The 13408-nt window shown below is 59.5% G+C and overlaps 1 protein-coding gene across 1 annotated transcript; it reads right to left on the reverse strand.

The window, feature by feature from the left end:
* Positions 1-88: 88 nt before the first annotated feature.
* RNF207 (ring finger protein 207) lies at positions 89-13384 on the reverse strand. Its single transcript, XM_049618197.1, has 17 exons — positions 12936-13384; positions 12184-12316; positions 11023-11167; positions 10843-10924; positions 10690-10765; positions 10490-10615; positions 10032-10078; positions 9702-9774; positions 9551-9619; positions 9023-9091; positions 8832-8929; positions 7990-8176; positions 7664-7849; positions 7353-7404; positions 6909-7026; positions 2358-2438; positions 89-1521 (listed from the first exon to the last, which is right to left on the reverse strand). The coding sequence occupies exons 1-17, from the start codon at positions 13124-13126 to the stop codon at positions 1350-1352; spliced, it is 1905 nt and encodes a 634-aa protein (XP_049474154.1). The 5' UTR covers positions 13127-13384; the 3' UTR covers positions 89-1349.
* Positions 13385-13408: the final 24 nt, after the last annotated feature.

The raw sequence follows: 13408 nt of genomic DNA on the forward strand, positions 1-13408 counted from the left end.
GTGATTGTGTGGGATGTAGGAACTCTAAGATCACGTCATCACTGGCTAAGAAATGTCCAGGACCTACAGCATAAAACCAGATGTGTTTTGCCCCTTCAATTCAGTTTTGAATTCTAATCTGTAACCAGTTTGTTGTGACGAGTTCCTCCTGCCTTTTAGGCTCCCATGGGTTTAGGCTTTGGAATGAGGACATCAGTGCTCTGAACGCAGGGGCAGAACGGTGGATGTTGACGTGACATTTTCACGGATTGATGTGCTGCCCTACCTGGCACATGGAAGCCATTTGCTGTTCATTTTTTGGTGGTTGTTTTTTTTTGTTTTTTGTTTTTAAGTTTATTTATCTATTTTGAGAGAGAGAGGGAGAGTGCAGGTGGGGAAGGGGCAGAGAGAAAGGGAAAGAGAGAACCCCAAGCATGTTCCATACCACCGAATGCACAGCCCAATGCAGGACTTGAGCTCATGAACTGCAAGATCATGACCTGAGCCAAACCGAAGTTGGACACTTAACCGACTGAGCCAGCCAGGCGCCCCCCATCCGTTTGCTGTTTGAACCACCACATCGAGCTGGATGTTTCCTTAAAATGTGACTGTGTGGACATTTTAACTCCAAAACTTAAAATTTTAGGTCATCTGGGTTAATTTTCCTCTTTAAAGCATTTGTGAAATTACGCTTGATAGAAAGGACACCATGTAGGAGTAGGAATTTCTGAAGAAAGGATTCTGAGTCATCCTTTAGTAATACCAGTAGAAGGTGAACACGAGAGTGACCGTTGTCTGGAGAGGCAGCAGAAAGTTGTGGGGAAGTTGTACTGACCCTCTCCTGCAGCCCGTGCCACCGGCCACCTCTCCTTTGCCCTGGCAGCTCAGTCCTTCCTTGACAGGAGAAAATGGGAGTGACAGTTTTCCCTTTTGCTGAGTCTGCTCAGATTACCGGCTGGAACTTCCCAGCAGGGCCGTGGCTCAGGACACCCTGAATTCTTGGGAGGCAGGCACGGCAGGGCTGTCTGTGCACGGCCCCTGACGGGGGCAGGGCCTGGCGCTCCCGCAAAGGAGGTGCCAGGCCAGCGAGGGGCTCGCGTGGCACGTTCATGTGTTCACTCTTTCCAGGCGGACTGGGGCGTCGCCCCCAGTCCCCATGAGGAGGACGGAGACTTCATGCAGCGCAAACACAGGGAAGAGTGAAACTTAAGCCAAAGAATCTGAGATTAGGACCGGTCCGAGTGTCTGGGTTTTTCCGCTGATTAGTGATTACCCCTTATGACATACCTGGTGGGAATAACCTTTCTTAAATATCCCAGTCTTGACCTGCGTGCTGTGAAATGCCCACCCCTCCGGACCAGTCCCGTTTGCTAAGTCGGGCGCTCTCTCTGTGTTGGGCCCTCGCCCCCGTTTTTCGGTTTGGGTCTATGAGGGTCTTTGTTTTTCAGTGGAGACTCTTCTTTGAGGCTGTTTGGAGTCCAGCTGTTCCCTCTGGGTTCTGACGTCTTCTCTCTCTTCTCTGCGACACTCACCGGGTCATTCCTAAAGGGACACTTGGCATGAGTGCTGCCTGGCACCCCCCATTTCACTGTGTGCCAGCACCAGCATGGCTCCTGGGATGGGAAGCCTTTCTGGACGACACCAGTGGGTGAACCAGAACCTTCTCTCCTAAAGGATTCTCCTCTCGTCTCTAATGGTTTTTAGTTGCCAAAACATCGGCAGCTCAGGCTACGTCTGTGGCTCGCAACAACAGCTTTGAATGGACAGTCCTCTGACGCATCTGAGCTGAGTGTGGTGCCCAGGAGGGTGAGACTAGTTTCTGCTCTGTCACCAGCCACTCTAGACCGTGGCAGGTGCTCTGTGCCCTCCAAGCTCTCTTAGCTCTGGTCTCCTGCAGCCCTGGTCTCTGCCCCGTGCGCAGCAGGCTTAACTGAGAGCAAAATACTACAAGATCGGCCCGTGACAGTGACGGATCTGTTATCACACATTCTTCTCTTTCTCTGGCAAGGATTTTGGCAAACCCCGTGGTTCCAGTGACTAGTGATGCTCCCACTTGGAGGAGAGAACCCTCAGTTACATTTCCTCATTCAAGTGAATCTGACTCACTTGGTGTAAATGCCTACGAGCCAGTCTCCGGTGCCCGCAGCCCTCGGTGGCATGAATGGTGCAGGCAGCAGCCGTGGCCATCTGCAATTCTGGAGTGCGGGTCACGTCTCCTCTATGAAGCCGCCATCGGGGTTCAGAACCCCTCTGACCCGTGTTTTACAAACAGACACAGCCAAGGCTCTAGAGCTGGTCAGTGGCAAGCCTGGACCGAATGGGAAAGAAAACCCGGGACCTGTCTCTGAGATCGAATCTGCTGGAAAGACTCGCCTTACCTGGCCTGGGTCTCAGCACTGACGTCCTCCTTGTGCGTGTTCTGTAGGTGGTCCAGCTGTTCCCCTGCGGGCACCTGAAGCCTGTTCGGGAGAGACCGTTCCCGGGAGGCTCGAAGGCAGCAGAGCCAGTCACTGTCCTTCAGCCCCCTCTTCGGACAAGACTAAACTGAATGAGGCACTTGGGCCTGCCTAGGGCTTGGGTCTCAGCTGTTTACTGAGGGCCAGAGCTGCTCCCGGGGACGGCAGCTGTGCCGCGTTTGGGAAGAAGGCACCGCGGGGCCAGGTGGTGGGGAATGGCAGGAACGGACACCTGCGTGTCCCAGGATCCCTGGGACAATCTGGGAAGGGGGATCCGGTCTGGCTTCTCTGGGGAACTGAAAGGCCATTATGACTGGGGTGTGGCCAGGGGCTGCCGTGGTCAGAGGTGGACAGGGAGGGTCCCGAAAGGGCTGTCGGGCCCCGGAGTGATGGGAACTCTAGGCTCTAAGAAGACCACTGGCTGTGGAACACCCTAGAAGGGCCAGAGAGGGTCAGCGATGGTGGCGTGGCCTGGGGCTGCCGTGGGGACAGTAGGCAGAGACAGATACGTCAGCAGAATTCAGGGTATGTAGGAAATGGGGCGAAGGAAGGAAAGGAATCAGAAGGCCCCCTGGCCTTCTCACTTGGGCACCTGGGGGATGTGATACCACTCCTGAGGGGTACAAACAATGGCACGTTTGGGGGAGGAAATGGGGTTCTGCCATTGTGGGATCTGAGGCCCCTGTGACCTGTCCAAGTGGAGACATACCCCGCCCCAGGAGGAGGCAGCTGGAGAGGGGTCTGGAGCCCAGGGGGGCCTATGCCGGGGAGGGCTCGGGGGTGGTCAGTGGCACGTTGGAGTTTTAAAGTGGGGGGACCGGATGGAGCCCCTTAAGCATAGGGTGTGGGATGGGGAGAGGCTCTAGGACTGAGCCCTGCGGAAAGCTGACACTTGGGCACTGAGCAGAGGTGGCAGAGCGGCCAGTCTGTAAAGGGACAGCCTGAAGGGCAGGAGGCAAACAGGTGTGGGCTGCCTCAGAAGCAAGACAGGAGCCTGGTGAAGCCAGCGGCCTGTTCTTGAGCACCGGGAGAGGCCAAGCGCTGCAGCCAGAGGTCGCGGAGGACAACAGGCCACAGGAGCGGGCTCAGTGGGGACGGGGGTGGCGGGGGCGGGTTGTGGGCACTGGGAGAGGAGGAAGCAGAGGCAGCAATGCCAGATGCTGGAAAATGGTGCCATGAAAAAGGACAGAGGCAGCCAGCCTCCCCCGCCACCCCCCCCAAACCTCCAGGAGCTGGGCTCCAGCCTGAGCTCCTCCTTTCCCTTTGCCAAAACCCACCGCTGGCGCCACGTCCCCCGAGACAGGCGGGCAGGAGCACGTCCTTGAAGCTAGTTCCTCACCGAAGCAGCACACAGAAGGAAACGTGCGCAAACTCTAAGAACGAGGCTCGGGACAGGCACGTGGCCTGCACAAGTGGGGCAGCGGCACCCGGAACGTCTCCTCCTTCCAGAGCCCCCCACCCCCACCCCCACCCAGGGTTGACCACCACCCCGACTGCTAATGCCAGAGGTGGTTCTGTCTGGTTTTGATGTTTCCTAAACGTCTCATAAACGGAATCACACCGTCTGCGGAGCAAGCGACTCGGAATGGCAGCTTCGGAGCCGACGCGGCAACTGGTCCCGGGTAGACAGGGATTTCAGCGCAATTGCGCAGAGGCCAGGCTGCGTTTAACCCCTCCGTGCGCATGTCAGAATAGTCACCGGAGAGGTGGCTTGGCAGTTCTGGAGGAACACGGTCGGTCACCGCACACTAGTTCTCCTTCTTCCTTAAACTCACGAAATATCCAGGAAAGGGGCCAAAACAACAGGGGAAGGCGCCTCTCCAGGTTGAGGAGAGAAAAGGGTAACACCACAGTTTTGGAAGCTGGAGGGTCAGTGGTAACCTCAGCAGCCGGGAGAAACCCGAGCTCGGAACGGACACGGGACACGCCCGGCTCTACTGCCTTCACACCACGGAATCGCCTCTACCAGGGAGGACGGGACAGAAATAGGGAGGGGGCCGCCTCAAGCTCCCCACGGCCGAGCGGCCTCCCCTCCCCCACCCCAGCCCCCTGAAGGGTTGGTCTCTGCGAAGGTACCAGGGTACAACACGGGTGGGAAACGAAAACCAGGGCTGCCTGCAAATGCTCCACACAGCGGCCGCCAGGAGGGAGACTGGGGAACGACGGGAAAAAAGCACTGCCCAGCCTGGTCCCCCCACCCCCCTGCAGTGAAGTGCCACCCATGTGCTCTGAGTTTCTGGCCTGCCCCCTCTGCCCCCCACCCCTAATATGAGCACATGATCAAGGATGGCCTGAGAAAAGTCCTTAAAATGGAAGACAGAGAGAGGGGCGCCTGGGTGACTCAGTTGGTTAAGCGTCTGAGGTCATGATCTCACGGCTTGCGAGTTCGAGCCCCGAGTCGGGCTGTGCGCTCAGAGCCTAGAGCCTGCTTTGGATTCTGTGTCCCTCTCTCGCTCTGCCCCTCCCCCACTCACTCTCTGTCTCTCTCTCTGTCTCTCTCTCTGTCTCTCTCTCTCTCAAGAATAAACATTAAAATAAATAAAATAATCCAAAAATAATAAAAATAAAACGGAAGACAGAAACCTAAACAAAAACTTGGAGGAAAGAGACTTAAGGGAGAAAGAAACAACAAACACCTATTAGCCTTGGAGGGGTAAGAGACTGTCCATAAAACAACAGAATGCTGTGTGTTGGGGGTGGGGAGGGGGAAGACCATGTTACAAAACAAGGGCTCTTGGAAATGGAAAACAAATTTTACACATTTTTATTTATTTTTGAGAGAGCACGAGCAGGGGAGGGGCAGAGAGAGAGGGAGACACAGAATCCAAAGCAGGCTCCAGGCTCTAAGCTGTCAGCACAGAGCCCGATGTGGGGCTCAAACCCACAGGCCGTGAAATCGTGACCTGAGCCGAAGTCGGACGCTTCACTGACTGAGCCACCCAGGCGCCCCCAAAACAATGAAATTTTAAAAAGAGCTCTTGGGAATTTTCTTCAAAAATGAACTCAACAGAAGGGTTGGAAGAAAAGAAATCTCTCAGAAAGTGCAGCAGAAAGACAAAGAAGAAAGCACCGAGGAGGTACGTCAGCCCAGGAAAGCCAATAGTCCAATAATAGGGATTCCAGGAAGAGAAGTGAAGAAATCAACTAATTCAAGAAGACATGTCAAAACTGAAGGACATGGGGGCACCTGGGTGGCTTGGTTGGTTAGGTTGGTCATGATCTCACGGTTCCTGAATTCAAACGCCACATTGGGCTCTGCACAAGGAGCCGAGCCTCCTTGGGATTCTCTCTCCGTCTCTGCCCCTCCCCGGCTTGCTCTCTTTCTCTCTCTCTCAAAATGAACAAAACAAAAAACCTGAAGCACATGAACTTACAGACTGAAAGGTGCTTCCTAATGGATGGAAGTAGACCCTCACCAGTGTGAAGTTTCAGAATGCTGGGACCAGAGAAAATTCCAGAAGCTTCGAAAGAGAATAAGTAGATCTCATCACAAAGATTAGGAGTCAGAATGCCTTCAAACTTCTCAAAGACAATCTTGGAAGCAAGGAAATACAGTGATGCCTTCAAAGACAATCATTTCCAATCTAGAATTTCACGACTTATTTGAGAGAGGGAGACGGCAAGCACGGGCAGGGAAGAGGGGCAGAGAGACAGAGAGAAGAGAGAAGAGAAGAGAAAGAGAACCTCAAGCAGCCTCCACACTCAGCAAGGAGCTTGGTGAGGGGCTCAGTCCCACAACCCCGGAATCATGACCTGAGCCAAAATTGAGTCAGATGCTCAACCAACTGAGCACCCTAGGCACCCCTCCAGTCTAGAATTCGATACCCAGCAAAATCATCTGTCAAGTGCAAAGGCAGAATATAGACATTTCAGACTTGTGCTGTCCAAAATATGTACCTCCTGTGCACCCTTTTCCAAAGAGTCACGGAAGGGTGCAGGGGCAAGGCAACGGGAGTCCCCCAGAGGGTGGTGGAGAAAGACTTCAGGCTGGCCGCGGTCAGACCTACAGGGCAACCAGCCCACCCTGGAACCAGGTGATGCAAGAGACAAGCACATTGAGAACCTGCCACCAACATCCCTCTGCCACTGTAACACCTTTTGATGCCCAAGTATGGTGCTGAGAGCCTAGAGTTGGCTTAACCATGTAGGGAGGCAGTTCTGCCCTCTCCTCCGTGTCCTGCTGCCTGGATCTGTCGAGGGCCCTCATTTCACCCCTAAGAAGTGTCTTCTGCTTTGGCCTATTCCTGAGGGCTAGAGGGGGGCAATGTTGTGCCTCGAAGCAGAAACTCCGAGCAGCCAACTCATTCTGTGTCTTTGAGAGATGTCCAGCACCTGGTCTGCCCAGATGCCCTGAGTAAACCCTCGTGACCTGGCCCACTGACTTCCTGAAAGGAGCTCTTCTGCACATATGGCACCTTGTCCACACACACTCAGAAGTGTCTTGGCTCCCCTGTGAACAACCCCTGCTCTCACCTGGGCTCCAGTCGCTCCTTCACCTTGGCAATGGAGCGGACGTAGGGCGTGATCTGCTTGGTGATGCTGGTCAGGTAGGCATTCTCCTGCTTCAGCTGGAGAAGGTCACGGAGCTGGGCTGTGGGGGCCAATGCCAGAGCGTTGGGTCTTGTTGGCTTCAGGTTCTTCTTGTCAGGCTCACACCTTCTACGTATCTATCCCAACTACGTCATCGATTGCCTCTTTAATTAAAGAGCATCGTGAGACTTGTGGAGGTATTCTGTTTACTGAATCCTGACCTCACATGCATCATTTTGGGGCATTAGCAATCGTGAGGCAAAGTCAAGGGCCAAGGGGAGGAGCCTGGGAGTCTGTATCTGGTTAGTGGGTAACTGACTTCCTGCCCCTGCTAACACGTGGGTTAGCTCCAGGATGGGGGTGCACCCAGCAGCAGTTGCCTGGGACCTTCGTAGATCTCCTGCTCGTTAGCTACCCGCTGGTAGGATTCCTCCCAAATCTGAAAGAGAAAGGGAGTTGGACGTTGCATATGGCCATCAGCTGGAATTCCCACTGGTGGCATTTCTGTCCTCTAGCTACTCAGGTCCACAGGGCACCCCCAGCTAGGTCACGGGGTTCCAGGCAGCAGAGAGCCTCATTCCAGAGCCTGCCACACGAGGGCCTCATGATGGACCAGGCCAAGCTCCTCCTTCTCACTCCTTCCCCTGTATGCCCGACAGGTGGGGCTGCAAGGGGCTCAGCGCCCGGGGAGGGTCTACCTCCTGGAAGACCGCTCTCATCCCCTCCAGGGAAGCGTACTCCAAGGCGATCTGCGCGTCCACCTGTGCGGACTTGTGCAGGATGTCTCCCATGATCTCCGCCTTGATGAGCGAGTGGTGTTTGGTGAGGTCCCGGTGCAGTTCCTGTACCTGGTCCTTCAAGTTCTGCATCTCTGCCTGCAGGTGCTGTGCACAGACACCTAGTGAGCGTGCCTCAGCAGAGGCACAGCCTCCAGGCCAGGTGGTCAGGACTCGATTTGGCCACTGCACGCTGGGCAGGCAGGGGTGGGGACATTCCCAGCCTGCAGGTCCCTGGCCCTGCTCACCCGGTAGGAGACCTCATAGTGGCGGCAGTGCTCCACAAAGGGCGTATCCTCACCCTTGGCCAGCAGCACCTTGGTGCTGATGGCCCGGTGCAGCGTGGGCTTTTGGATTAGTGACCCCAGCATCTTTCCCGCTGGGGAAGGGCAGCTGGGCCCCATCAGCACGTTGGGGCCTGAGCCCACTGCTAGCCTGAGGGGGAGAGAGCCAGTGTGGATGCAGATTTGGGGGGGGGGGGTTGGGAGGGTCTCCCCTTCTCCAGGCTCTCAGCCTCTCCCCGGGACTGCACACCAGAACCACTTAGGAACTTTGAAAAAGTCTGCGCAAGGTGCACCCAAGACCAAGGACATCAGCATGGTGTTTAAAAAAATCCAGGGTAATGTCAATGTACAGGAAAAGGTCCATCCAGATGTGTCAGGGCTGGTGCATAATAAACTTTGTTCACTCACCCGCGGGACTCTGGGCATTTCACCTGACGCCCAGTCTCCCCTGACCGGGTCCCCGGGGTCCCTGGCACATACATCCAGCTCAAGCATTTCTCCTAAGTTCTCCTGGGTGTCTGGCTCTCCAGACTAAAGCCCGGAAGTCAGGCCTTACCCCAAGCTGCCCCTCCCTTCAGTCTCTAGGCACCGGGGGCGAGTGGCGGAGGAAATGAGCGGCAATTGGGGACAGTCCCGGTCCTCTCTGTCCTTCCCTAACCAGGCTCTGCTCTGCCAGGTCTGCCCCGGGGCTTCCGGTCCCTCTGTCTGGGGAGGGCGGCAGGCAGCCTGTCCCTACCGCGACAGGGTACCTCGTGTCGCCCCCACACCCCGCCCCGGCGGCAGGGAGGGCGCCCCCAGCTGCTCACGTGTTGGGGGCGGCCCCAGCCCCCGGCGCCCGGCGCGGCCCCAGCAGCAGCAGCGGCTCCAGGCAGCGCGCGAACTCGGCGCGGTAGTCGCTGGCGATCTGGGCGGCGGGACCGGCTGGTGAGGCGGCTTCCTCGCCCCCTCCGGCCCCTCCGGCCCCGCCCCGGCCCCCCCACCCCGCGCCGCCCCGCACCTTGCTATTCTGCGCTGGCCGGAGGCGCTGCGGCCGCGTGACGATGCCCTGCAGCCTCTCCAACAGCTCCTGCAGCAGGAGGAGGGCGCTCAGGCCCCCGGGAGCGGGGGAAGGGGGCTGGCGGGGCAGGACAGTGAGGCCCCGCGCCGCGAGGGCAAGGCTGACTTTGGCACTCACCTGGTACGTGTTGGAGTCCCTTCCCTGGGACTGTCCCAGAACCCCCACGCCACCCCAGCCCCCAAATCCACAGGCAAGTTGGGGGGGAGCCGGACTTCAGTAGACACCCTACACTCTGGGCGGAGTGGAGGCTCCCGCTCCCCTCCAGGCTTCGCCGTCCTTTTAAAAGGGACTCAGCTGGCCCCTGAATGGCTTGCAGATGATGGTGCGGAGGAGGGGGAGGTCAGCCGCAGAGAGCCCTGGTCCAGACCCCGGGTGGCAGGCTGCCAGGCCCCGAGGTGGGAGTCCTGGGTGTGCAGGGTGGGCTTCTGATGGGGAGAGGGAGACCCCTCAGGAGCCAGGGGGACTCACATAGCCCAGGTCCAGGAACTCAGCCTTATTGGCCAGGCTGAGGAAGGATGAACAGTTGACCAGGTGAACCTGTGGGCGGGACACTGCGCTGTAAATGGTGGGGTGGGGTGGGGGGGTGAGTGCCCAGCCCTGTACCCCCAGCTCCCCTTACCTGCAGGGTGGGCAAGAGAGTGGCCAGGTGGGAGAGCTGCTCCTTGAAGGCCTTGTCCTTCTCTTCGTATTGGCTGGGGGAGGGGCAGGCAGCCTCAACTCCTAGGGGAGTGCCGCCCACCCCCCACCTGGGTGGGGGGTGGGGCTCAGAAAGGGGAGGTTCTATCTCCCCACCAGCTCTGTGCATCCTTCCCCGGTGCCCTGAGCCACCCGGCCCTCCTGGCCCAGATGTCTTGCTCCCCAGGGTGGGGCAGGGTCTGCCTAGGTCCAGGCAGGGAGATAGGTGTATGGAGGCCAAGGGACAGCAAGTGGAGACCCCGCCACCACTCACCTCTGCACCGCCTGCAGCAAGAGCGCTTTCCTCTCGGCCAGTTTGTCCTGGGAGGGATGGCCTGCTTCTGACTGGGCGCGGTCAGCCCGCCACCTCCCGGCCCAGCACTCCCCCACGTCTGGGGCCCAGCCACACACCTGGTTCCGCTGCTGTCCCTCCAATCTCCTGGCTCTTCCTGCCTGCCCCCTACTGCCTGGGAGTCCTGGTGCCCTCACCTTAAATGTCAGCAGCTCCCCCCGGGGTGGGGGGGGGGCGGGGGGTGTTCCCTCACCACCCCGCACCTCTGGCACCAGCCTGGGGCTGGAACTCTCCTGGCCACCGTGATTAAGTAACTCCATGCGCGGCTGCCCTGCTACACCGGAAACTCCACGCGGGCGGGAGGTGGGGTGTTGTGGGTACCGGATTGTGGCTGATGAGGATGCTCAGCCTGTGGCTGTCGGGTCCCCACTACCCCTCACCTGCATGCTGCCGAAGAGGGCATGAATGGCGGCCTCCTCCTCCGCCGCGCTGCGCCGCACCTCCTCCACCATCGCCTGCAGCTGCGCGATGGCCTCCCGTGTGGCCGTCTGCAGGGCCTTCACGGCCTGGGAACAGGGCGGCCTCAGCCCGGCAGGCGCGCACCTCCCCTGCCCCGGCGCGCTGGGCACCCCGCGCTCACCAGCACCGCCTGCTCCAGCCGCTCGCAGCCCTGCACGTAGGCTGACTCGAGGTCCACGCAGTGCGCCCGGCTCTCCCTGCGGGGACCCCGCGCGTCAGCCCCGCTCCCGGCTGCCCTCCGGCACCCCCTCGCCTCCCGCTCCCCCCTACCCACCCCTGCATGTCCCGGAAGCAGCGGATGCACAGCAGCGACTTCTTGTCGGTGGAGAACATGATGTAGGGCTCGGCGTGCAGCGCTGCGGCGGGGGCGGCGGGGGCGGCAGGGACGGAGGTGAGGGCTCCGGGCAGGCCCGCCCGGCCCGGCCCCGGCCCCCACCCGACACGCCGCACTCACTGCACTTCTGGAGCACGTCGCGGCTGCGCTGGCCCAGGGCCACGATGTCGTGGCGCGCGAACATGCGTGCCCGGTGCGTCTCATCGCGGCAGCGTGCGCACAGCGGCTGCCCACACGTGTTGCAGAAGTACGTGGTCTCTGCGTCCTAAGGACAGAGGACCAAGCGCAGCCTCAGCCTGCCCACGGGCCGAGGAGCCTGAGTCCCTGAGCACCCACGTGTCAGAGACTGTCAGTCTGAGCCTGGGGCAGGCACGCGGCTAAAGGCAGCCCTTCCCGGTAATCATGACGCTTGAATATACCCAGTTTACAGATGAGGGGTGGGGGGAGCAGAAACATTTTACCTACAACAAAATTTCGTGTTTGAAGGCTTCTCAAGCCCTCCTTGGCACCCTCAACAGTGGCCAAGTAACGGTGCCCACCCTGGCCATCTGTGTCACAACTTGGCTGGGAGAGGGAAGGAGGGCCCATTGGTTCCCTTCCCTACGCAAGACCTAGGGCTGAGAGGCCAGGTCTCCCACTGCCACTGTGGCTTTGACCCCAACAATGGCTGTGTAAGCACAGCCCCAACTCCTTACTTTGGCATTCAAGGCCATTTCCTTCCATGCTGTCCCTACCTCCAACCCCTAACCTCCCGAACTGTCGGCTCTCACTTGCCCAGCACATCCCGAGCTTTTGGGCCCACAGGGCTGTCCTCCTGGGGCTTGGAATACCTCACCCAACCTTCACAGGCGAGTCCCGCGTGCCATTCACGTTCACAGCCCAGCCTGAAGCCTGGCCTCTGCTCCTCTTTCTTAGACTGGGGGAGGGGGGCAGGAACACCCCTCTCCAACAGCACATTGTCCTCACTTCCCCTTGGGTACAGGTAGCTTGGTCAGCTCCCCAGGTAGGAGCCCTCGAGGGCCATCCCAACTCCACCCCAAGTTTGGGGACTGGTAAGCCCTCCCCCAGTGGAATGATGTTAACCTCTGCCACTATCTGGCTAGTGCCTCAGGTCACTTGTCCTGGACCTCAGTCTTCCCACCTGTAAAACGGGGCCCACATTTGGGATCCAGGGTGACTTAGGTTTTGGAAAATCCACGGAGGGACTAATCCTCTAAGGACATGGGGGGCACTCCCCCTCCCCCCAGGCACTCCCCCTCCCCCCCCCCCAGGCCTCCCTGCCTGCTTGCCGCACTCCAGGTCACAGTTGGCACACTGCACCACCTCCATGCCATCCCCTGAGCTGTCCACCAGGAACTGCAGCAGCCGATCCACAGGAGGGAGCCCGCTGGGGCCCTTCACCACCGTCTGGTGTCTGTGGAGAAGCTCAGCCAAGATCCAGATGCCCCTTCCCCATGGCTCCTTATCTCCTTTCCCACCCCCCGCATTTCAGGCTGGAACTAAAAATAGGAGCTGGCGTCTGCTATAAATATCTCACCCAGTGCCCATTCTGACCCCGTCCCCCACTCTGCCCCATCCTGGGCGAATCCTGGGGGCCCATGGGGTTGGCGACCTGGGGTTTCAGAGGTGGACACCTCCCCTCTACCCCTTCTCAGTGCATTGCACAAACTTAGGGCTAGCCCTTGTAACTTGAGCCAACATAATCTGCTTCTGTTGATCTAATACTCAAGGGATCCCCCAAGTGAATTACTGTCAGTGTTAGGGTTGCTGTGCTGAGATCCTGCACAGCCTTCCTCTCGCCTCCTGGCTTTCTAGGGGAGGGCTTCTGCCAGTTACTCCGGGCCTCGGTTAACCTGCTCTGTACAATGGGCGGGAGCCCGCATTCTGGGGCTGAGAGGGGGGCTGGGGGCAGCCTCTCCCAGCGGCCTCTGCCGGGAGTCAGAGCCCTGCCCTCCCTGCACCTAGCCCCGCATCCAGACGGGGCCAGTCTCCCCGGGGGGTGGGGGGCGACCACTGGGCTTTGGGGCACTCACTGGCACAGCGGGCAGGCGAGGCGGCCGTCGGTGGCGCGGCCCCGCAGGCAGCCGGCACAAAAGTCGTGGAAGCAGTCCAGCAGGCACGGGCGCTCGAACTGTGCGTGGCACAGCGGGCACACCAGCGGGTGGCCGCTCGCGGCGTCCGGGGCCCCCAGGCCCTCCAGGGGCACGAAGATGGCTCCCGACATCTCCTGGAAAAGCTCAGGACGGCGGCGGCGCGTGCACGGTGCGGGGAGCCGGCCGCGGAGCCCGCGCGTCCCCTCTGCCCGCGCGCGGCTCCCTCCCGTCTACCCCGCCCCGCCCCGCCCCGACGGGGCGTCCAGCGGTCGTGGGGCGGGGACCACCTAGGCCCGGGCTGGGGTCTGGAGCGGCCGGGGCGGGGAGAACCGGCAGCAGGCGTGCGAAGGGGTCGCGCCCTGTGCGCGCTCCCCGCCTCTCCCGCACCCCCTTGGTGGCCCCGGAAGGTCAGG

This window comes from Panthera uncia, assembly GCF_023721935.1.
Source record: "Panthera uncia isolate 11264 chromosome C1 unlocalized genomic scaffold, Puncia_PCG_1.0 HiC_scaffold_4, whole genome shotgun sequence".
Lineage (NCBI taxonomy): Eukaryota > Metazoa > Chordata > Mammalia > Carnivora > Felidae > Panthera > Panthera uncia.

What these genes read in the sequence shown, in the direction of transcription:
- RNF207 (XM_049618197.1), bottom strand. Translation starts at nt 13,126, where the DNA reads ATGTCGGGAGCCATCTTCGTGCCCCTGGAGGGCCTGGGGGCCCCGGAC. An exon ending in CGACGTGCTCCAGAAGTGCA is followed by an intron (nt 10,925 to 11,022) that starts GTGAGTGCGGCG and finishes CCCCCGCCGCAG; the next exon opens with CGCTGCACGCCGAGCCCTAC. An exon ending in GGCCAGCGCAGAATAGCAAG is followed by an intron (nt 8,930 to 9,022) that starts GTGCGGGGCGGC and finishes CCCGCCGCCCAG; the next exon opens with ATCGCCAGCGACTACCGCGC.